Source organism: Dermacentor silvarum, chromosome 9, assembly GCF_013339745.2.
Source record: "Dermacentor silvarum isolate Dsil-2018 chromosome 9, BIME_Dsil_1.4, whole genome shotgun sequence".
In the NCBI taxonomy this organism is placed as follows: Eukaryota; Metazoa; Arthropoda; class Arachnida; order Ixodida; family Ixodidae; genus Dermacentor; species Dermacentor silvarum.
The window spans coordinates 147073063-147098566 of NC_051162.1; the positions used below are offsets into that span (position 1 = coordinate 147073063).

The 25504-nt window shown below is 47.2% G+C and overlaps 1 protein-coding gene across 4 annotated transcripts in view; it reads right to left on the reverse strand.

Annotated features, from left to right (window-relative positions):
* Positions 1-24507, reverse strand: part of LOC119464515 (uncharacterized) — a 46929-nt gene extending 22422 nt beyond the window's left edge. For all 4 annotated transcript variants that reach the window (XR_007463385.1, XM_037725519.2, XM_049655880.1 and 1 more), the window contains exon 1: positions 24205-24507. Coding sequence is in view for 3 of the 4 variants with exons in the window: in XM_037725519.2 (XP_037581447.1) it covers positions 24205-24250 (46 nt within the window). In the remaining variant the exon portion in view is untranslated. The remainder of the gene's footprint in view (positions 1-24204) is intronic.
* Positions 24508-25504: the final 997 nt, after the last annotated feature.

Sequence of the window (25504 nt, forward strand, 5' to 3'; positions counted from 1 at the left end):
AGATCCCTAGGCCAGCGAAACCTGCGGTCACACCTTCCTCCAACCGGAGCCTCGAAAGTCACCGAAGGTTCCTCCTTGAGGGCGAGGGTAACACATAATCACTCCGGCGCCTTTATTCCCCGAATGCACTTGGAAAAGTAGCCTCGGGCGCACACGGCTCACTGTCACAAAGAACGGAGGGGACGCTCGTAGACGGGAGGTGTCACGCTTGACCCAATCTGGCGCATCTTGGCTACAAGGATAGGATAGGATAGGATAGGATAGGATAGGATAGGATATGATAGGATAGGATAGGGTAGGATAGGAATAAACTTTATTTGTCCAACGGTTATGGCTGTTGGTGCGCGGGGGTAGGCACCAACAGCCATAACTGTTGGTAAATTAAAGTGCTTTGCACTTAAAAAGGTTGTCGCAGTTTCACCTGAAAGGCGAAGCATTAATTGCGATAGCAAATTTGTAGAGAGCTATACGGAGTAATGATAGTAGCTTTATCAGCTGTATAAACTTGGACATGCAGCAGCACCGGCAACACGTAGAACTGTTGTCGACGCCGTCGGCGTTTTGCCCGCGTTCGCACAAAATGCGTGCGGGGTTGGTGACTGTTGCCGGAGCCTCTGATGTAAATAGGCACCTGGTGCCGCAGCTAAACATCGCCTCCCTTCCCTCCCCCCCCCCCCCCCCCACGGCCTTTCGCGCGTCGGAAGAAGGCGCGTTTGCTCTACATATATGGTGATTGTAAAGGAGGAAAGAGACGCCTACTTCTGCAGCCCTTAAGGGAGCACGGCGCAGAACGCGCGTTTGTTCTCCGCCGTGGGTCCACTCCCCGTGAAAGCGCGCGTCCCTCGCGCCCTTACACTCGCACATACAGCGTTCGGCGGCGCGCGGCGACGATTTCATCTCCATTGACGTCATACGGAACCTCACGGCGACGGCGACGGCAACGCCGACGGCGACGCCGACGGCCGAAATCTGCTTTGGAGTGTCCATATAATTGCTATCGCAATAAAAGAAAAATCTGGAGTAGCAATGCTGCTTCGGAAGTGAAGCCAAGCCGACGCCATCTTACTCAGGGCACGAAGAGACTTTAGAGAATAATGGAATATAGGAAACGCTTTCTTTTCGCCTCCATGTTTAAGGCGGCTAATTTTGCTCTACAGATCCTACTGAATACACATCTCTGCTTCACTGGTTTTAGGAGGAAACCCGAAAGGCCTGTCACATTCTTTTAGAGTTCTCGATATCAATACTGAGCTACATATAATATTTTAGCTAGAAACAACGACCTTTTATTTTCCGATTGCCCTAGCGTTTACATTCGCAAAACAAAAGCATTTAAGGTGTGCCTGGACTGCAGCCTTCGCGGCTCTCAGTCGGAGGTGAAGTCAGGGCCAGCGCTGGCTTCACCTTGGCTGGTAAACAGTAGCGAGCGCTGCCGCTCCAGAATTTGTTTAAATGCGAAGCACTTAGGGGCCCAAGCTGTCGGCGTCTGTTGCTTGATCACGCTCAAAAACACGCGCAGAATTGATCAAAACCGGTTAAAAATAAACTAACACGATTCAGAATAATTTAAAAGACAGGAATAATCAAGCCGATTTCACGAGAGCGTAGGTTTGCATTGGAGCCAAATTCGAGCAATTGCTGTTAACGTTATCTTTAAAAGCATCCGTTATTGCCCTGGGGAGGTGTCGACATATCATCTCGATATCTAATTAGTACTAAAGGCCGCCTTAATATAAAAATTTGAAGTTGAAACTGTTTATGCTTCCTTCATGTCTTTTAGGCTAACATTTCGGTAGTCAAAGCAAACGTGCCTGAAATTATGCTGTTTGAGCATGTTCGAGACAAGCGTTTATGAATGAACTTCTTTCTGAGGTTTTACGTGCCAAAACCAGCTATGATTATGAGGCACGCAGTAGTGGAGATCTGCGGATTAATTTTGACCACCTGGGGTTCTTTAACGTACACTACAACGCAAGCACACGGGCGTTATTGCATTTCGCCTCCATCGAAATGGGGCCGCCGCGGCCGGGATTCGATCCCGCGACCTCGTGCTAAGCAGCGCAGCGCTTTAGCTAACTGATCCACCGCGGCGGGTGTTTATCAATGAGAATGTGTACAACTTGGTAGTCTGCTCTATAAAACTGGGCGTCTTCGATTATCAGTTCCTGACAATCCGTGGACTGCTTGGGACTGCTGTGCCACATTTTATTTTGCTCGGGCAGCTTCGGAAGCTCCGCCCACCTGTCCGAGAGCCGCCAGAATTGCGTTCGTTTTTCGCGTATCGGAAGTCGCATACTGTCCTGCAGACTCTCGGAGCTGCTAGCAGATTTTAAGCGAAGCCTTATAGAGGCTCACAAGTTTCGGCGGTGGTGGTGGTGGTGGTGGCGGTGGTGTCACGCTGAAAAGTGGGCCGATCCTGGGGATAGGGCGGAAAGTGTCCAAGCTCAATGGCACATACCAGGGACAAGAAAGAAAGAAAGGAAGAAATAGTGAAAAAAATCACCAGCCCTTCCCCTGTCGAGAAAATGGGGGTAAGCGAAGCTTGTCGCGTTGACTTCGTGAGTGAGTCATCGTGAGTGACGACCCGCATTGCCTTCCCTGGGTCGTCACTCACGATGACTTGCAGCCGCCGGAGAAAATCAGGGGTTCTGACGACGTCTGACCGCTGACTGTGCTTTTTCATTTTCGACACAGATGCCACGTCACCACCAGAACACATCAGTTCTGTCCGCATCTTGCAAACGAAAGACTTCGATACGTTAAGAAAGATGGCAATTTCCAAGTCGCTGTGGTGTGCGGGCAGGACGACGAGGACTGCAAGGCGTTTCATTTCCTGCGTCAGCCTGTACGCTTCCATCTTTGAACAAACTGCGCAGTATGAATGATAAGGGGTCAAGCAACAAGAAGTCGCACGCCTAGATAGATATGATGAGCCTGCTGATGTCTATGGCGCTAAGGAATAGTGTTCTCAAATACTTCGCGCACCCGGTATGTGTGAGAACCAAGGAACCATATTTTTCGGCAACCAATCCACCGATATAATGAGGTTCACTGTACTTAAAAGAAAATGTGAACAGATGAAAATATGCTTTAACAGATGAAGTTTACGATTAAAACCCCAATATCTGTTTTTTTTTTCACTTAGGAATTTGTAAACTAAGTTTCAGTTTTCTAACTTACCAAAATTTGGCAATTTTCCTAAACAACTTGAAGCCCTAGAACAATAATCTGCTTCTTATATATAGCGTTGCTAGAGTTTAACATTTTCTCTCAAATTCAAAAGAATTCATTCGAATAGGTCCAGCGGTTTTCTCAGGAAAGCATTTCTGAGTTTTACATGTATTTGAATAGGTAAATTGGACTTGGCCCCGAGCTAAGCTTCCTCTTAACCATCCTTTTTTGTTCGAGACACTTTCAACCGAAACACTCATGAGGTACATACTATATATCACACGCTGTCGTACTAAGAGGCTAGAACAACTCGTCAGGCCAACAGCTCGTTGAAAGGTTTGCAGGCAGTATCCGTCTTATACGTGCATTTGACACTTGCACGCCAAATGGCTAGGTTGCTAATTGTTCCGTGTAAACTGCAGTGTCCGCCGTAACTAAGTAATAAAGGGAATCTTCGCGCTTTGAGCAATACATCATACAAATTTCTACACGCTGAATTCGCGGGCATTCTTCTATAACAAAATTTATTAACATGCACGGCGCACCTCTGCATAGCAAGAGCAGTAAACTAATTTAACTCTACATAGCTTCCAATATCTAAGCCTCACTTTTTCACCAGTCGCTTGGTTTCGAGAAAAAAATGAAACTGCACTTCAGACTTGACAGCAGAAAGCAGTTGAAATATCCTTCAGGATGCATAGCTCGCGCCTACTTAGTTCCTAGCGTGCCCGAAGCTAGAGAGCATGCGCGGTAGGCGAGCGAACCGGAGTGAGCGGCGGCGGCCTGGCAGTGACGTCACTCGTGAGAGGGTGCAACTCCAATTTCTCGTCACTAATAGGAAACCATATTTAGCCAATTTCCCGAAATAGGAGCCATGCATTCGAGTATATTCTTCTGGTCTCGCTTTCTGTTAAGATTCCAAGACAAACGGCTGACTATACGGTACAGGTTAATTACGGCCATTATTACGCTTTCAACAGCTCCCCGGGATGATGATTTGGAAGATATACCAGATCTTCGAGCGAAAGAATTGCAACTCTATTAAAGTTTGTTCAGCACAGATATATTATTTTGTCGAAGAGTGTTAAATACTCACTACTAGAGTTATTGTTAAGTGGAATATCCTAAATTGTTTTTGAGTAAATGCTGGCGACTAGATTTCCGCATTCTGACAACTGACGGACTCATCTCGTTTCATTTTCGTTACTGCTGCTTATGCCCAGCGTCCGACAACCTACTTTTGTCTCTGTGGTGCATATGCAAATGGGCAATTGATGCCAGTTAGGGCTCAAGGCATGTCAACTCGAAATGCCCCCCGACACTAGCGCCAATTTCAAGATATATATACCGCAAACTTGCTCCGAAAACAGACGTTTCACCTAATATTTTCCAAGAAAGGCCGTATTTCTTGCGTACTTCGGGAGCGAACTATTTTTAACACCAACATACTTCTTGGCTGATTTTGGGAACGAATACCTAGTCTGACAGTTCAGATCTAATGAGTCCTATTAAGTGGATTTGTCCTGACCACTGTGACTAGATAGTTAAATGCATAGCTCAATGCGCAGCTAAATCAGCATGGTCTTTCGGTGATAACTGGTCCGTTGTGGGCGGTCTGTATCGAAATATGCAAGCTGGATTTGGCAACCCGTGCTAGTAGTTGGAAACCCGTGGTCGGGCGTCGAGCTGGGTTCACTTGTTAGGCCATGACGTGCACAAAAATATTACCTTGCCGATCTAACAAAATTATGCGCATCTAACGCACATGTTGTAACCTATGTGAAGCGAAGCGGTTTATTAAAACTAAGTGCTATACAACTAAATACCACGCGTACAATAGCGCTTATTCTCATCCTATACAACGTGTAATCTCACGCAGCATTCATGTTTATGCACTGCACAGGTCACAACTTTAACCTCGCGTAATGTCTATGTTTATGCATTCCACCGTTCACAAGCTATCAAACTGCAAACACCAAATCAGGCAGATCCACACTGTGAGATGTGCCACTGTCGCAAATTATATATATGCGTGCGTGTGTGTGTATGTGTGTGCGTGTGTACCCCTTTTGCGACAGTAGCACATAACTACCCTGTGAAATTAGCCAATGTACATACCAATACACCCATCCATACATAACCCCTAGTGGCCGAAGGATCATCACGATCATCATGATCACAATCCTATTTACGTCCACTTCAGGACCAAGGCTTCTATCAGCGATCTGCACTTACTCCTGCTTTGCTCCGGCCTACTCTATCTGATGAGTGCACATCTGCTAATTTCATCGCACCTTCTAATTCTCTGCCGTCCTCGACTGCACTTCAGTTCTCTTGGCAGCCATTCTGTAACTCTAATAGACCACTGTTCAAGTGCCTTACGCATTACATTGCCTCAGCCACTCCATTTTTTTCCTCTTAATGTCAACCAGAATATTGTAACTCTCCAATCCACATCGTTGTCTCCCTGTCTATATTAACGCTGCGCCTAACATTTTTCGTTCCGGCAACGCTCATTGCTCGATTATTCACTTCTCAAGCTTCTTCGTTGACCTCCAAATTTCTGCAATGATTATAGAATCTTCAAGAATAGAGGTAAGCTACCGGTCATTAGTTAGTAATACCTGTCGTATGCGCGCCCACCCAATGTTTATTCTTCTGTAAACGTTCTTCCCGTGATAAGGGTCCCCCGTGACTGATGACCCTAGATAAAAGTACTCTTTCACAGATCCTAGGGGATGACTGCCAATCACGAATTATCTTTGTTGTCAGGCTACTGAACATTAATTTTGTCTTCTTTGAATAATCATGCTTCTAACTTGCGCTTACATTTTGTCGGCTAACATCCTCAATCATTTGTTGCAAGTAATTTCGATCACTTGTGAACAGGACAATGTGATTTCCAATCCGCAGGTTGCTGAGACGTTTCCCGTTGATTCTCACTCCTAATCTTGCCCCATCTATCAGGTCGAATACTTTTTCTAAGCCTACAGTGAATGGCACAGGAGAGGTTGTGTGTCTTTGCCTGACCCCTTTCTTGATCAGTATTTTTCCGCTTTTCCTCTGAAGAAATACGGTGGCTGTGGAATATTTATATTTTAAGATATTCACCTAAGCTTCCAGTGCTACTGGACTACGCAATATTTTCATGAATACTGTTATCTCTACTGAATCTAACGCTATATCATAGTCTATAAAATCCATATAGAAACGTTGGTTGTACTCCACAGATTTCTCAATTTGCTGATTGATGACGTGGATGTGATCCATTGTAGAATACCTATTCCTCAAGCCAGCCTGTTGTCTAGACGAGGATTCGAACATAGAACGTTCAGTATAAAAACTCGATGTTATATTTCTACAGCACCCAGGCCCAAGAATGCGGTAGCCCAAATATAAGAACATTCAGAACATGAAAGAAGTCGTTCAATAGCATGCGCTGTTCCATTAGGAAGTCTGCGTTGTTTAGCGATACCTACTAGCCGACATCATCCACTTTTTATGCGGAGATTTATTGTGCAATTGCACAGAAGAAAGGCGCGTTCACCGACACTATACTTTGTCTCAGTCGACACTCAGCCCTATGTAACTCGTACATTCGGCGACAAATGCACTTACGCTAACCCGCCCTCCCCCACTTCCAAAGAAAGCTTCGCTTGAAAAACTGTTGTCTTATCTCTACAATGTCTGCAAGCTCTATAGTTTTCAAGATGCCCACAGAGTGTTAATGACCTATCGCTTTTCTATAAAAACAAACATTATAATGTGTGAACACACGATCTCATTTGAACTCGCTGTCCACACAATGTTGACAGGTTCTCTACACGTGTGTTCAGATAAAGAGCGTACACGCTTGCAGCGCCCTATAAAGTATGACTTACAAGAACATGTAGCTAAGAGAATTCAGTCAACTGTAACCTTCTTTATATTATGATTACAAGAAGTCCATACACTCTATATTAGCACACCGTAAAATATGGCATTATATGAAGTCGTAGTTATAGGAACGTCCACAGACTTTTTTCCATAAATCTCGCTTGCCTGTGCGTTTATGTTGGTTCTTTTCAGCTACAGGCAGATATACACAGTTAGACATAATAAGCCATTTTTTTTACCACTCCGTATTTTTTGAAAAAGTTATACTAAAAAACTTATAATGTGCATGTGTACAGGTCTTTTTTTTCTCACTTTAGGCACATATTGTACCATGTCTATAGACTGCAACGGTGTACTGACTTACTACCTTACACTATTTATTACCTATTGTTTATAGCAACTAAATTCAGATATTCATTCGCAACGGACCGCTCACACGCTACTCAAAAAGCCTAGCAAGTACGTTGCCTGCACAGAATGCCAGAGGCCCTGCTTGTGCCATAAAAAAATCAAAGAGTGTTATATTTCAATCAGTCAGGGGTTATTATTATTTTTTTGTGTGTATGCGTTATCTATCGCTTGCAGCCCGCGATCAATAGAAAAGCTAACCTCGCATGCTGGAAATGACGGCTCTCTGATTCGCGGCTGATTAAAAACAGTCGAAGTAGCAGGATTGTTTCAACATCTACTCTTTATTTGCTTCCCGCCCAAACTCGGAGCAAACTATCAACGCAGTTACACACTCCAGCAATTTCTACACCCTTAAAGGTGCTTGTTTGTCCCATGGTTAACACCCTTACTCTTAAGGCTACAAAACGTAATGTAGATGACAGCGCGCTCACACTACACGTGCGATGAGAGCGGCCGTATATGAAAACTGTCTCATAATTCTTACCACCTGGCGAGATAAACCCGCCACAGGAGACAAACCAAGCACCCTTTACACGCCCATAAGGGTGTTGAAATATTTAATGTGTATGTAGTTGGCTTGTCGCCTTTACCTTGTTAGGCACCTCGCTCGTTGTTTCGATAAGTGGTGCTCTTGACAAACTCTTAGCGTCCAAGCACCACAGTAAAGAAATATACTTAAGGAAGCCATTGATGCGAAAAAATAGACAGACACGAAAAACAGATCACTGGAAGCCTATCACCAGGTACATTCCCGAGGTCGCTGTACTCACAACTGATGGGCGTAGTGACCACGGTGCCCAGTCTTTTGTTCCAATGATGATGATGATGATGATGATGATGGCCTCATACTATGACTCGTAGCCACACTGGGGGACTTGCCAAGAATTGTCTGCCTGAACTTTTACTTAATGTTTTGCAGATTTGCCTATTAGATTTTTTAAAAGTATAGAAAATGAAAAAAAATAAAAACATTCAAAAACGTATTCGTTTAGTTGGTTGTATGAAAGCACAAACAACATCAAAGACATCCCCGTGGCTGAAGCCCAGAACTTACGCACCGAGAGTTAGTATTATTTCTGATGTTAAGATTAACCCTAGTTTAGCAAGCGGCATTTATAGAAGCCTTTTTCTTCATACTGTATACCGGCGACATAGCAAAATATAGTGATCTAGGGATTCTGTTTCTTGGCAGTATTGACACAGGGGTGATATCGCCAGACCAGTCCTGCGTAAATATAAGTTTAATAGGCAGACACGGCAGCGTAATCTGGTGATCACTACTTCCGACTGTCCTAATGGACACCACAGGATTTTCCACGGAAATTTTAGGTGCTGAACTTCTGTCCATGTTATTTATTCAATGACATCTCTACTAATAGAATATTTTTGATATCTAATCGCTCTTATGTGCGCCATTACTGGAAGGACCAACATTATCGGTCCACTCAGGGATGCTCGCACTAATTTATTTTACATTTCAATTAAATGCCATCCACAGTGACCTGCATGGTGCCCATACCATCGTCATCATCATCAGCCTATATTTGTGCCCACTGCAGGAGGAAGGCATCTCCCTGTGATCTCCAATTACGCCTGTCTTGCGCTAGCTGATTCCAACTTCCGCCTGCAAATTTTCTAACTGCATCACCCCACCTAGTTTTCTGCCGTCCTCGACTGCGCTTCCTTTCTCTTGGTATCCATTCTGTAACTCTAATGGTCCACCAGTTATCTATCCTACGCAATACATGGCCTGTCCAGCTCCATTTCTTCCGCTTAATGTCAACTAGAATATCGGCTATATCCACGTTTGTTCTCTGATCCACACCGCTCTCTTCCTGTCTCTTAACGTTAGGCCTAACATTTTTCGTTCCATCGCCCTTTGTGCAGTCCTTAACTTGTTCTCGAGCTCCTTTGTTAACCTCCAAGTTTCTGGCCCATATGTTAGCACCGGTAGAATGCAGTTATTGTACACTTTTCTTTTCAACGACAGTGGTATGGTCGCAGTCAGATTTGGTAATGCCTGCCGTATGCACTCCAAACCAATTTTATTCTTCTGTAAATTTCTTTCTTATGATAAGGGTCCCCTGTGTGTAACTGACCTAGATAAACGTACTCGTTTACAGACTCTAGAGTTTGACTGACGATCCTGAATTCTTGTTCCCTTGCGAGGCTATTGAACATTATCTTTGTCTTCTGCATATTAATCTTCAACGCCACTCTTCACTTTCTCGGTTAAGGTCCTCAATCATTAGCTGTAATTCGTCCCCATTGTTGCTGAATAGGACAAGGTCATCTGCAAACCGAAGGTTGTAGAGATATTCGCCGTTGATCCTCACTCCTAAGCCTTCCAAGTCTGAGAGCTTGAATACTTCTTCTAAGCATGCAGTGGATAGCATTGGAAAGCGTGTCTCCTTGCCTGACCCCTTTCTTGATAGGCATCTTTCTACTTTTCTTGTGGCGAACCAAGGTTGCTGTGCAACCCTTTTAGATATTTGCCAAGATATTCACGTATGCCTCCTGCACTCCTTGATTACGCAATGCCTCTATGACTGCTGGTATCTCTACTGAATCAAATGCTTTTTCATAATCTATGAAAGCCATATAGAGAGGTTGATTGTACTCCGCAGATTTCTCTGTTACCTGATTTATGACATGGATATGATCCACCGTAGAATATCCCTTCCTGAAGCAAGCCTGTTCTCTTGGTTGGCTTAAGTGTTGCCCTGATTCTATTGGAAATTATCTTGATTTTACAATAATAGTTTTACAAAATTCAACTGTGGAGGAACTAATGTTAAAAGCGTTTTTCAGAGCTGGTGAATTGGATGAAGCTGTAAGCGAAGTACAGACAGAAAGCGAATCTGTTGTCATAACCACGCTGATTGTGTTCAAGGGGGCTTCCGCAGCGCTAAAATCATTGCCAAAAGCTCGGCTTCAAAAACGGGAGTGTAATTTTCTTCGTGTCTGTCTATTTATTCTTCTACTACTTCTACTGCTACAACTTTTTCTTCTGCTTCTGCTTCCTTCAATTTATGGCACGTACCCACAAGGGGGGGGGGGGGGGGGGGAGTGGCCAGGTTTCGCAGCGAAACCATATAATGAAGTTCTCGCTTCCTGCTAACTTATTGATCAGTACTACCTATATTTAGTTAGTAGTGATTATAAAATATTTCTTTACGCTACATTAACTTTCTCTTCTACCGCACAACTCGCCCAAGAACAAGTTATTTTGAGCTAGGAAAGATTTCCCTATATCATTGCTAGCGACGTATAAAAACAGATTATAGGGAAGCCATGCGTCCAATATCTGTACCGCGTGTTTCAGCGACGATCTGCTGAGGCTATAATTAAACAAGATTTGAGTTATAATTTTTATCAGCGAAGCTGTCCTAGCTAACCGTAAAATGTGGCACCTGCTGTCGCAAAACTTCGCCGAGCTATGACGTCACTGCGTTGCATAGCAACTACCTAGCGGAGCGGCGTGTGCCTCGCCTCCTCTCCGTGCCTTGCACATGTTGCCTTGACATGGGACGTTAAGGAGAGGGAAGGAGAGCATGAGCTCGGCGCGCACCATGCTCGGGTAGGGAAAGAGAAAATGAGAGCAAGATAGAGAGAGAAAGAAGTTGTAGCAGCACCAAAGAGGCAACGTGCAGAGCTGCTGCCGACTCCGCCCGTGTTGCCTAGCCGCGCATGTGCCCAAGCAGTATCGATGACGTCACCTCGCGTTGCCTAGTAACCGCCGGCGCAGGTGCGCGCTCGCTTCGCCCGACACAGACACGGCTCCTGCCTGCCTGCCTGCGTTTGTGGCATACCAGGAACGCGGTCGCTCGTAGGCGCCGACGCGTCCAGCGCTAGTCACGCGAAATGTCGTGAAAGGGAAGGTCTCCGCAAATGATCGCTCGAGAATACCTGCCCTATAGACCTTTCCACAAACCGACGTTTGAGCAGCGCCATTGGCCGACACGGGCGACGTCTAGCGTCACGACATGTTATGCCGCCATTTTGGACTGTGCGCCTTGCGAGAGCATGCCGGCCGCGCTTTGGTTGTGTGGTCTTCGCCGCGCATTATTTCGATCGTTTTCTTCCGCTTCGCTTGTCTTGTGCCGCTTTACTTGTTACATGTTTCACGTGCTCGCGTGAGCGCTCAGTGTATTGTGCCATGGCAACAGCAAGCCCAGCCAGTGGATGTGGTGTTTCGTCGTCAGTAGCGGCGGCAGCCGCGTCTGCTTCGACGAGACCTGGTGTGCTAATCAGCGGTATATTTCAATGTTATTGCTGGGCACATGTGACCTATATCGTCGATTGAATCTGCTCACCATTACGTTTCGCGGTTGAGGGTTGCCTCATTTAGCGAAAGCAGGCGCGCACGTGTACATGTCGGGCAGTGCTTAGAACCAGGCGCCGGCGGACCGACGACGCGTGTCAGTGGTTGGTAGATATGCGGTGGTTACTCCATACGCTTCCGACGCAACTGAACAGCTCAATCATGCAAACTTCATTGGATATGGTGCGGTGCAGGGTGCTTATAACCAAATGTCAAAGCTTAAGCGTGGCGATCGAGCAGCGCGGTACCTGCTGCGAACCGACGCGCGACAGTGATCACAGATGCCAGCGCAACTGATACAGCCCAGGTGCTAGATTTTTATTTTTAGTATTTATTTACACATACTGTCAATCCCAATAGGAATTCCAGGACTTGTTATAAAGATATATTTGTTTACCTAATTTTACGTTTGTTTACCTGGAATGGCTTTTCTTTCGAATGCCTGAATTTGGAACAAGCTTCGCTCACTGTGAACCTTAACGTAGATCGTGCGCGAAGTTTGTATTGAAGATATCGCGTACGGCGTGAATTGTTCGTGTGCGCTATCTCTGAAGCGAAATAAGCCAATAATATTGCAGCGTTAGGGCCATCTCTGCTCTTTCTCTTGTTTCCCTTACACCGTCTCACTGTGCTATGTCCATAATAAAGTAATGTCGAGTCTTAAAAATTGTCGAATAAATACATATGCATATGATTGTAAACCACTATTGACCATGAGTAAAAAGCGCTTAGTGGTCAGCGAAGCGGTCACTGCACGCACGTAAGTATTTCACTTGATCGACTGTGCGAATAATTTATTTTTTTCGTTACTCATATTCTTGCAAGCATGATGCTATTGTCCGCGTACCCATGCGAATACCGTTTTTACGTTCTTACTTGCGCGGGTTCATTTAGCGCGTTTCTACGCCACGCACAGTTAGCGCATTACGGTTCCCAAACTCAACCTCATCAGCGCTAGGCCGCGCTGATGAGGTTGACACGTTTGTTTTTGCATTCTCTTGCTGCCCAAGTACATAGAAAACGCCCAAAGATGGGTGAGCTCGATGCAGCAACACACTGTTGAAGTTAATTACCTTTATGGGCAGGGCCGCGCAAGGTGCATGTGAACGCAGAGACAATGTTTTGGTGGACACAGGGTCTGCATACATCTTCCATAGGACACGATTTTTCCAGATCGTTGCGAAATGCATTTACCGACTAGTTCTCTCGCAGAGTGCTCCAATTTGTCTTATACCGGTGTCACACGGCCACTTTTGATAGTGATCGAGACCGATTCGGAATGTTCGACCGCGATTGGCTCCCTTCCGCAGATTGAGCAAAGAAGCCAATCGCGACCAAGAAATATATCGGGCTCGATCACGATCAAAAGTGCGCCGTGTGACCCTCGTATTAGGCACTGGAATGAAGTCGTGTTTTAAAGAATAACAAATGTAGCCTCTGCCACTACATACGAGAAAATATTGCATCGAAGAGCTGACAAGACTCGCAACCTATTGGGAAATGCGCCGAACAAAATTTACCAAGACGCGTTATTTTACTGATGTATGCATTGGTTCACATTAGACTGAAATGCCAAGTCCTCAGGTGATGCAGGCAACCGGCGAAGCGTGAACATACCATGCACATCGTGGCAGTGGTCTCGCGGAGTGCTGTGTTGTGGACACACTTAGTCCCCAAAATCCTTATTTTCCGCTAGTTGTTTGTGCACCCATAAACTGCACAGTGCTGGCCTGTAGCGTTTTGATGAGTATATATGTCATTATATACGAGCGTAAGTCATTCGTGACAAAAATAAACGGAAACATCGAATGAAAGCTACCACTCCGTAATGCAAGCGCAAGGCAAGCTCACAGTCCAGACCGAACAGGCAACACTGACACATACTCTCCACGCCAGACCGTCGGAAGCGCCCTCGTGAAAACGTCTATACATGCATAGTTAAACCAAGTTAAGACCTAGCAGCAACCAAGTTAATACCTAGCAGTAGCAGCCACTAAGACTTGAGGATTGACACTTTCGCTGTGCCTAAGCTTTGCACTACCGAGTGCAAACTTGCCCGCTTTTGTTTACTGTATAAGCTATATAGCTGCGGCGGACATTATAATCCACGAGATAATCATCAACGTAAGACCAGTCGGTACTCAAAGCTTATACCTTTTGCTCGAAACTTCGTGTCTCGCACTAATTTTCTCAGAAATTAGTACTCAATATCTGCAGCGAAATGCGTTGTTGCTCCTGTTAATATGTTACCGGACAATAAAATCCAGCACACGCACGCACGCGCACACACACGCACGCACGCACACACACACACACACACACACACACACACACACACACACACGCACACACACACACACACACACACACGAAGCTGCTAACTGGAGACGGCTCTGCGACAGCCGAATAGGATTTTCACTGCATAGAAATACGAGGTATATACGACTCCTGGCAAGGCCAGAATTAACAGGAGAAGCCAAGAGACATTAGTGTGCTACATGTTAGTCGTTGGTCGAGGCACCGTTGGTGCGCATTAATCAAAATGACATTATAGCTAGAGCAAGTTCTTCTGTGCCCGATTTCCATGCTTTGATTGCCGCGAACGTCGGAACCGAGTGTTCCGGAGGCTCGACGCCTCGGAGAAACGTTTCCCGCTGCTGTATTCTTCCGCGCACACAGTTTTTAAAAGCGTTTCCTGTCTAGCGTCGCGGTAAATCACGTCAGTGCAATCATCTCTGGCTGCTTGACGGAGGCACGGAGGTGCGAGTGTTTCTTGTTAAGCCGGAGTAGAGTTTCTGAGCAAAAAGAAAAAGAGTTAGATAGCGAGAGAGAGAAGAAAGAAAGAAAGAAAGAAAGAAAGGAAAAGAAATGGAGAGTGAGAGACAAAAGCACAGCATATATATCCCAAAGACATAGCGCGAAACATAGTCGCGAAACACATGTGGCATGCGCGAGATTTATAAAGCCTGGTTGTTCGTATCCAGCCGCTTTCTTGAAGCTTGTTTTCAGGGTTGCGTGCAAGAAAAGTTTGCTTTCTCTTGCCTTATTGTGCCAGTCGTGAACTGCATCGTGAGCTGCGAGCCCAAATCTGTGACTAGCGTCGCATTGCATATAGACAGTAAAAAAAAAAAAAAAAAGGGGGGGGGGGGGGTGCTCCAATACCCGCTGTGAAGGTGGTTGGCCAGCGAAGCTGTCGACTGGGTCCTGCCGAGCCCGAGCACGACACCGCTGTGCATATTGACATTGCTGTTCATTTCATCACTCATCGGATTCGCGCTGCTCTTCAGGCGTCCTAAGTGCGCGTGGCGTGCTTTGGCCAGGAACAGCTGCGTCCTGCCTAGCCAGAGCACGAAGCCGTTGTGCATATTGACGTTACTCTTCCCGTCCCCGCTCATCGTGTTCGCGCTGCTCTTCGGGAGTCCTAACTATGCGTGGCCTTTCCATAGCGTTATCACAACACAAATGAAATCAGTTGCTAGGCGGCTTCTTCTTTTGCATATGAAAGTGTAATGACGTCACTCCAGGCTTCGTATGCTAAAGTTGCCGCTTCCTCGCAAATGCAGATTATGCAGCCGTTATCTTTACCGGGAAGCGCTTGTGGCGAATGCTGTGAGCGAATGCGAGCTTTCTGGTTCTTTTTTTTTCTTTCCCCTGCATGGCCGGCGCCGCCATTGCCGCGGATGCGCCGAGGCGAGCGCCATCGGCACGCGCCTTCTACTGTGATTTGGGTGAATTTCCTCTCGACGGAGACGAAGAAATCCCGGGATCCTAGTCATATAGAGCTTCGCTGTAAAAAAAAATGTGCAGGGAACCATCGATGATGACTGCCAATGTAAGTCAATAGCCTAACGCTTTTACAAAGCCATCTGCTTTATTAAAGCAATGACGCATTTGTTTTGTTGCATTGAGCATATTTAGGTAGCGTTTGTTGTTTCATGCTTAATTCAATAGAAAGAAAGCCGCCAAATGGATCCATAGAGGGCGGCTGGAGGGGACGAGAGCTGTCCTTCCCAAGCGCTCCACCACAGCATGCAAACCTTCACACCCCGAGAGAGAGAGAGAGAGAGAGAGCGAATAAACTTTATTACAAAATCGTGGAGACCAGTTGTACCTCGAAGGTGGAGCCCTTATAGTCCGGGGCCCAATAGGTAGCAGCCACCGCCTCGGCACGGTCGACCAGCCATTGCTGGCCAGTCGCCATCGTGTCGGCCAGCCGCTCCTCCCAGCAGGTGAGGGTGGGGTTTGGAACGGGAGGGACGTTGGAAATGTCTTGCAAAGCCAGACCATATGCAGTAGGGTGGATCGATCGCCGCAGTGCGGACATTGAGCTGGACCACGGGAGGGATAGAGGTAGGAATAGAAAAGGTGCGTCGGGAAAGTATTCGTCTGTAGTTGTCACCAACAGACAGCCTGTCGGCGAGTAAGGGAAGGATGAGGTGAGGAGTAGTGTAGCCGAGTTAGGCGTATCTCAGCAAGTTGGGATGTGTACGAGAAAGGTTGCGGTCAGATGATGGCAGAGCGATCCCCAGCGGCTCGGTATGAGAGTTCTCGGGCCAGCGCATGAGCGCGCTCATTACCGAGGATCGCTGCGTGCCCAGGCACTCAAACCAACCGAAAAGTATGCGAGGTGGATGATAGAAAGGACTCGAGTATGGACATGGTGGTAGGATGTAAAGTGTTGAAAAGAAAACGCCGACAAGCTGCCTGGGAGTCTGTGAGAATATGATTGGGGGTAGAAGGAGGGAGAGAAGAGGTGGAAAGGATTGCCCTAGCAATCGCACGTTCTTCCAGGAGGGAGACATCGGTTAATGTGCGTGCCGAGGCTGCGAATACGGTCATGAGATCAGAGTCGACTACTACTGTGACTCCCCCGCGTTCATCCGCTGGGCTGGCGTCAGTGAAGAGCACGCGAACAGCCCTGCAGCCCACGGGATATTCGCGCCGCACGTAACGCGACCGATGATCCCGGCGGGCAGTATGACGAGTAGGGTTCACACCCCGAGATCTATCGCGTGATAGCACGTGCGTCTCAAAGAGCAATGCGTCTCAAAACGGTGCGCTAGACGCTGATACTGTGTGTCACAGAAGCGCCGAGGTGCACCACCGTATCTTTCACGACATTCTCAGCTTGAGGCGACGACCTTGTGGCTACTGCGTCTACTGCATCATTCAGAACCCACCATCGCGTTCTTGTCACCGAACGCAAGGTCGAACGAAAGTGTGTCCTCTGGCTGCTACCGTGGTACTTGTCCTGATGACTCACACACACCGACTATGTGTCAGCTGCAGCTTATATGCAGCATGAATGCCATCGCCCTTGCGATTTCCACACTGCTACAACCACTGGTGCTACGTTAGCTCAACTATATATCACCGCCATGCCCTCGTCCACTGCCACACACCTCAGCCAGACCGCCGGAATCAATCGCGTGCACCACTAACTTTAGTGCCCCTGCCCTTATTATCTGAACCGTACTCGCTGACGCCTGGATTGTAAATTTTATGTATATAACTGTACATAGTGTGCACAGTTTCATAACATCACTCCCTTTTGTAAATATATGTATCGCCTTTCCCATGTACGTATTTTTCTTCGTTTTCATTATGCATGAACTTTTCACGCTTAGCGGGCGCCGCTGTAGCGCCATCGTGAACGTGATGGCGACAAGGACGAAGTTCACTCGGCACGCGGTAGAGACCACGCTCGGCGCCCAGTTGGCGGGTCGCCATCTTAGCCGATTCCTTAGCCATCGACCAACACGCCCGCATCTATAGTCGGGCCGGCTCGCGCAATAAACGTGGCTGCTCGTCGCCACTGAGCTGCGACAAGGATATAGGTGGCGTTCGGCGGCGAAAGCGCCCCGCAGCTCGGTCGCTTTGCATCGGCGGTGGAAGTCCTACCGCCACCGACCACTGAGCACCACAGAAATGGTCGAAAGAGTCGAAGAAAGCCCAATTCGCTTTAATAAAAAAAAACACTGCTATGCAACTCCTAATACCAAAGTGGTTCATGTAGTAGTAAAACCCAGAAGTTGCGTCATTCAATTCTCCCTATATGCTGCAAAGTTTACGAAGACTCGTTAAAACGCGTCGTAAATCAGTTTGCTAAGGAAGGTCCAAGACAAGAATATTGCAACATTAAACTAAAGGGCTGGAACGCGCACCGTAGAGTGCCGCAAAGTCCTTGCGTATAACGTACGTAGATCACCAAACGCTATTATACGCCTCTAACTACAGGAGCCCCGTATGCGCATCAACTGCGACACTTTGGTAAGTGTCAAATGTTGATGATGGGAGGAAAACTGGTTTCTAATTCCATCAAATCTCGGTCACAGAATATGACAGGGCGGACCTCCATTTTCACTCATCATTTCCGCCTATACTCTTGTGAGTGCGAAAGCGTTTACAGTTATGTATGACGCATTTTTGTGTGAATATACGCTTCTCCGGTTTTCATTGCCGCATCACTCGGAAACCAGCACAAGCGTGTGCGTGCGTGCGTGCGTGTGTGTGTGTGTGTGTGCGTGTGTGTGTGTGTGTGTGTGTGTGTGTGTGTGTGTGTGTGTGTGTGTGTGTGCGTGTGTGTGTGTGTGTGTGTGTGTGTGTGTGTGTGTGTGTGTGTGTGTGCGTGTGTGTGCGTGTGTGTGTGTGTGTGTGTGTGTGTGTGTGTGTGTGTGTGTGTGTGTGTGTGTGTGTGCGTGTGTGTGTGTGTGTGTGTGCGTGTGTGTGTGTGTGTGTGTGTGTGTGTGTGTGTGTGTGTGTGTGTGTGCGTGTGTGTGCGTGTGTGTGTGTGTGTGTGTGTGTGTGTGTGTGTGTGTGTGTGTGTACACAAAGATTCCGCCTCCATTCCATCCTGTGAAATTGGATGTACAACGAAGGTGGTGTGGATATTAGATGACGTTACACAAGCGCCACCACCACAAGCGACGTATGTCACGCGCGCATGCATGTGTGCGGAAGTGCAGCATGCATTTTCATTCTACTAGGCCGTCCGCCAAGCGCAAGCGCCTTATTGGACTAAATTATAGTTTAAAAGTAAATTGCATCAGGAAGTATGTAAGGTACGACTACACACAATCTGCAGACATGGTAGCTTCGGATTGTTACGCGAATATGCGAGAAAACATGATTCTGTTACGCGGAAACTTAAACACAAGCCCCATTTCCAGCTGCCGTTTGTTGGGTGAGCACGCCACGAGAAATCCCGACCAACTTAAGGCTAAACGCTTCGCCGTAAAAGGGGGAAAAACAGTGCGGGTCTTTTGATGTTATCGGCACTACAATAAGTGTCCGAGGCGGTGAAGGTATAGGTAATCTTGTTAAAACTCTACGGTTAAATGCAAAATAAAATAAAATCAGTCTTGATGAGACGACGTGCGTGGGTCACAGTTCTTAGAGCGAACCTTTTGACTCAATGTATAAAAACAAGAAACCCAGTTCTTTGTGCCTCTTTCGAGGGGCAAGGCCAGGGAGCCACTATCCGTGTCAATGTCACGGGGCCTTGGTAGAGCTTTTCCATGTTCATTTTATATCAATGCTGCTCGTCTCTGTAAGCTGGGCACTCAAGCAAAATGTGCTCTAGAGATTGCATGGCGCTGCAATTGTCACAACATGGACTACAAGCCTGGTCATTGCGATAAAGACACTGTTAGTTGCGTACACTGTTCATGTATGCAACGTTTAGTCTAAGCCGGTGATAGAGGGTCTCCAGATGCCGTGGTCGACATTCGGGTAGCCTTGATTGGAGCTCTGGGTCGATGCTGAACAAAAACTTTAAATTTCCTGAAGGTGAAGACCAACGTCTACATGGCGTTCATTGAGTACATTCACATCACTCCGCCAAAGCGCAAACGTTACTTTTAGTGCAAAACACTTTTATAAACTTTATGTGATCATGGACTTTGCGGGCTTCCCAATCCGCCAACAGCCAGCTGCAGCGGGAAAGTCGAAGGGAAAGGGAAAGAAAGCTTCGTTTTAAAAAGAAAGAGACAGAAAGGGTGCCATCTTGTAACTAAATTTATTTCAGAAGGTAACACCCAATTTATAAGCGGAGCTATGGTACGTAGAACACCATTACAAGCGCGGTACGCGCAGGTAAGCTATCACAAAGCAGTATCTGAAAACGGAAATACATTCATATACAGAAACAACACTAATGCAATAATCACCTTTTTTTATGTAGGGTTGCCGGCAGCTCTTTGGCCAACACGTCCCGGCTTCTCCTACACCGCGCGAATCTTTAAACTGAAGCACGCAGCCGCCCGAGGCACAAGAGGCAGGTGTGATCGCGCTCCATTCTGAATTATCAAAATGTGTTACCTTAAGCGGTCGTTAACACGGCGCCCAATTTGACCTATATACGCTTCGTCACAGCTCACAAGAATCTCGTCGCTTCCAATGCAACGCAGAAGTGGCTTGGCACGCTTCTTTTCGACGATAAAGTGAAGTGAGCAAGCGTAGCTTCTTGCTTCGCGCCGATAGCCGTTGTTACAGTCGAGGCTTAACAGCGCTTCTTGGACGAGAAGCCGTCTGAGGCGATGAGAGATGGCACGCCATGTCCTTGGTCGAGCCCGCCTCTTCGCACTTGGGCCCCACCGGAGAGCCTACTCCGACTTATACGATCGCTTATGTGCCTTTCGACGTCTCTAAGAATTTGCATTCGGTACACAGACAGATTCTATCTTTGTACTGTGGCTCCCGTAGGGATTAATGCAGTACGGTTCAACAACAGTAAAGACATGGTTACGGTAGAAAGCGAAAGCTGTGTGCGTGCTAAGACATATAGAAGTCCGCTCGTCCATCGTGCACGCTGTGCCCACTATAGGCAGGCGTCATTTCCGAAGTATTCATACACTACAGCAACGAAGAATTTCAAAGAATGCTTTCGTCGACGGCTAAGGTCCTCGACTTTCATCGCCTCGACCGCTCGACGAGCGTCAAGCTTCTTTTGGACGGAGACACTCTACCTGATCACGTCGAGGTGTGTACTATACGTCAGACACCCGTTGCATCCTTATGTGTCCCGAATGCTGCAATGTCGTAAGTGCCTAAAGTAAGGCCACGTCAGCGCTGTTTGTACAGGCCAGACGACGGCATACCTCCGCTCTGCAGGCAGCCATGACATATCTTTGTGCAAAGCGAAAGAAACAAAGCGCTGGCCACACGAGGCAAATTCCAAGGATTGCTGCAAATAGAAAAAGGAGGTGATAATATTGAACCAAGCGAGCACGACCAACATGTCCCACAAAGAGGCGGCAGCGTCGGTACACCATCAGAAGGAAGCGGTCCCGTCGTCGACGTTACCAAGCTGTAGGAACCAACGTTACGTAGGAACAAACGAGAGCTCCGCGGCTGCGCATGTCCAGCAAGAGGTTGTTGAACCGTCCCCCGGTTGATCTTCCAGATACATTGCATTAAGCGAGCAACGCAAGCCCGGACTTGAATGAATGGCCACGCTTGCCGCCGCGGACACGGACCTCGGAATATCAGAACAAACTACGGCAGTATGTCAAGACATCTCTATCGGCCTCCTTTCAAATCAATTCAATTCAGTCTTATTTCAACACCTCTGATGTTGTTGAGGACTATGAACAAAAAGAAGGCTTGACGAGATCCAGGCAGCGACAAACAGCACATAAACGTCTCTGCCCATCAAGACAATGGTGCGGTAGGTTATCCACGTCCTGAAGTTCCTACTTTCTGGTTTAAACACGTCACTGGCACGGGCTGCAGATAGCCTCGACCCCTGCCCTCGAAGACGCATTTACTCAGAATCATGCGCATTGCACAGAAACAGCATACTGCGCAGCTCTCATCATGAACTTCATCATACCACCCTCCTTCCTCTTCACATCCTATCTCCCCCTAACCCCTTCCCCAGTGTGGAGCAGCATGCCTGAGAAACCTCACTCAGGCCGCCCTCTCCACTTTTCTGTCATCCAAGTTACTTTCTTTACGAAACGTCGTTTTATGCACTGAAGCACAAAAGTAACTGGAACGCCAATGCATTTCTTCGCAAAGTTCGGGAATTAATATCTCGAAACTGGTGTCATCCTGAGAATTCGTTCCAAGGGGATCCGCCTTGCGAACTCCGCGGCTATCATTTGTAAAACGCAATATGAGCCATAAGTTAATTAGTTAAAACCTAATTAGTATATTTTTGTTAATTAGTCGATTACGTATTTCAATTTTTTGTGCAAGTAATGTCCGCCTCTTCGAGTAGACCAGCTCGTGAACGAGAATTGTGCTATCTGCCCCAGGCAACCTCTAAAAATTTTCAAAGTGTTTGCCCTGAAACACCCGGTAGTCCCAGCCAACTTTAACCAAGCTGTTCTGAGAAGAAGAAGAAAAAAAACGCGGTTCAAGGGACGGTTATAAGACTTACGGCAAACGCCGTTGGTTAATTGCGGCGTTCTACAAACGTTGATTGCATATTTTCAAGCGGTGTTCTGAGAGAACGAGATGTGACACACAATTTATCCTTTCTCGAAAGGGGGTCCATATATCACGAGTCATGTGCGGGCAACATTTTAGAGTGCGTGGTTTAATTAGACGCAGCTGACATTATTAATGCAGCTGCTCGAAAGAAACAACTTCGCTGGAAATTGGGCTGTGATTCTGCAAGGTCGCACAATTAAGTCTGCTGCGTTTTTTATAGGTTCCACAGGCAAATTTGTGCATTTGCGAGGCACCAAATTAACTCTTACAGCAATCTTCTTTCGGCACTATGTTTCATGTACACAATCAAACTTTGCAAGCGCATCGTGTGACAAGAAATCCTTTTCAACATAAAAAAAATGTATTTTAGGAGAGTATTGCACGACTATTAAAGAGCAATTATTTTTTAAAGAGAAAATCGGAAATGGTTGAGCGACACGGCTGTAACCATCGGGTGGAATGGCTCATTTACCCAGCCGTCCCTCATTTCCTTTTTATTCCCTTGCCGTCAATCTGTTCGCGCTCTCTACGATATTAGCGCTCGTTACTTAAGAGGTCACCGTTCGTCCGGTTCTTCCATGTCCTACCATTTGTGGCTTGGCGTCGCATTCACTAACTCCTATGCCTTCCTCATTGGAATGGCCGACATGCCAGCGTACAACACATGCTGGTGTGACGAGACACTCGCACACATTATCATGTGTCTGCCCGCGATATACCCACTGCTCCAGCTAACACTTCTATTTTTTAGCTAACACAGCTCCAGCTAACACTAAAATTTTTAAAGGTTGCCTGTGGCAGGTAGCACAATTCTAGTTAATGAGCCGGTCTACTCGAAGAGGTGGACATCACTTGCACGAAAAATTGAAATGCATAATCGACGAATTGACAAAATTTCACTAATGAAGTTTTCAACAATTACGTTATGGCCCATGGTTCAGTTTACAAATTCTAGCCGTGGAGTTCGCAAGGCGGATCCACTTAGAACGAATTCTCAAGATGGCACCAGTTTCGAGATATTAGTTTTTGAACATTGCGGAGAAATTCATTGGCGTTCCAGTTACTTTCTTAACAAACGTCGTTTTATGCATTGAAGCACAAAAGTCTGCCTCTTCGAGTAGAGCAGCTCATAAACTAGAATTGTGCTATCTGCCACAGGGAACCTTTAAAAAGGATGGAAAATGTTCGCTGAAACACCCGGTATAGTGTCGAGAGGCGAAGTGCTTTGCTCAGTGCTGGACCGACTGGACAATCAGCCGCTATCAGAACAAAACGTTCCCGGCCAATACTCCCAAAGAAAGTCCACGCAGAAGGCTTTATTCGCGTTATTAAGGTTCCCGAGGTGTACGGGCCTTCGTGATAGACTCTATGAGTGCCGCCTGCTATCGCTCTATAGGGTACCGTGGTTACTTAATGCTCGTATCTCTTTATCTCTCTCCCCTTCCGCCTCTCTCTTCTATCCCCCTGACTCTTCCTCCGTGCAGTGTAGAGAGAGAGAGAGAGAGAGATTGTGAAGTGGAAGAGGCGCTATTTTCTGCAACACTTTAGGAAGCACAGCTCAGCGCCGCAGCGTATAGCCAACTACCTTTGGTTAACCTCCCTGCCTTTCTCTATGTATCCTTCTCTCTCTCTCTCTCTCTGTCTATCTTTCGTCTGCTTAATATCTTAACGCGTGTTATTTTTTTTTACGACACCATAGTAAGTTCTAATAAAGTGTACAGCTCCAGCGGAAAAAGGTAAGCACAAGTGACCGATCACTGGAGCAGCGAAATTGCGGTACGCGGCGCTCTTGTTCCCGTGCACATTGGTATCTAAAGTGCCAGTTGATTCATGTTTCAAAGAGGGAGTGCCTGGCACTCTCGTTTTAGGCGTGCTAGGGAAAAACAGCGTCGCGTACCGCAATTTATCTGCTCGGGTGATCGCAATGGACGCGATTTTATTTTATCGGAAAGCGTGAGTCAGAGGGAGGTAAGAATGCACATTACCTGCCAAGCAGCAAGCCAGTCGAAACGAAGCCTTCGCATCCAACATTCCGTGTATAAAAGCACGCGCACGGCGGGCACCGACACTCTCACACAAGCGAGGATGAATTAATGGACAACAAAACAAAGACGTTGCTACGTCGAATGTCTATGTCCGCGCGATTCAGACGCGACGTGCTTACTCGGAACACGCGCGGGCCAATCGCCGCGTTTCCCCTCCGCGCCACGACTGTGCCGCCGCGCTGAGTCTCATTTTGCTCGCGAGTGAGGCCCGCGATCTCAGCTACACGCGCACGCCCGGGTACATATAAGTGAACGAGCTCGATGTCGCATTCGCAGCAAACGCTACAGTTGTTGCCGGCGGGCCCTCTTCACTTTCCTCCTTGCCGTCAGAAAACTCCCTTTGCTCATTCTCCCTTCCTTCCTCTCTCGCGGCTGGGAGCAAGTGCCGGGTTTTACGCCGTGTTACGTGTACCCGCTTCATCTTGACACATATGCTTCAGTGTCGGAAGAGTTCGTCGATACTGTAAGTGGCTAAGCTGGCAACTCATTATTTCTCATTCCTTCTGTCACTAACACGACTGCGCAAGCGAGTTGGTACGTTAGTAAAGTAAACGTTTCATTCAGTTGGTGGATCATGCAGAATGTACTCAAGGCGCAAGGCTAAACAAGGACAGATACAAGAAACAAGACGGACGGCGCTGACTTCCAAATTATTATTGCGATAGCAATTATATGCACACTCCCAGCGCATTTCTGCCGTCGCCGTCGCCGTGATGTTCCGTATGAAGTCCAAACACGATAACATCGTCGCCGCGCGCCATACGATGTATGTGCGAGTGAAAGTTTGCGAGGGTCAGCCAACGATCGTGGCTCCATTTTGGCGCGCGCGCAGGAGAAAGGCGGGGCGGAAACGCGCCTTCTTCTGTCGCGCACGAGGCACGGGGAAGGAGGCGAGGGAGGGCAGGGGGGTTTCTACCCCGGCGGCTGCTGCTTACGGCGCGGCCGCGCGGCCGCCGTATCTTGACAGCGATCTGCGACATGGACAAAGCGCACCCGCGCGGGCCTCATCTTGTAAGCGATCTGCGATGTGGACAACGTACGCCCAGTGCCGGTAGCTTCGTATGCGCTGTGCTTTCGACGTTTAGTTCGCTTTGAAGGGGCGGGGGGGGGGGGGGCAGCACGAAGGTCGATGCACTCGCTGGTGCTGCCGCAGTTCCTGACTGCCGCTTTTTGACAGCGAGTTTCCGCGGTCATCTAGCGAGATGTGTTGATGTTCACTTGTGCGCGGGTGACACCAAGC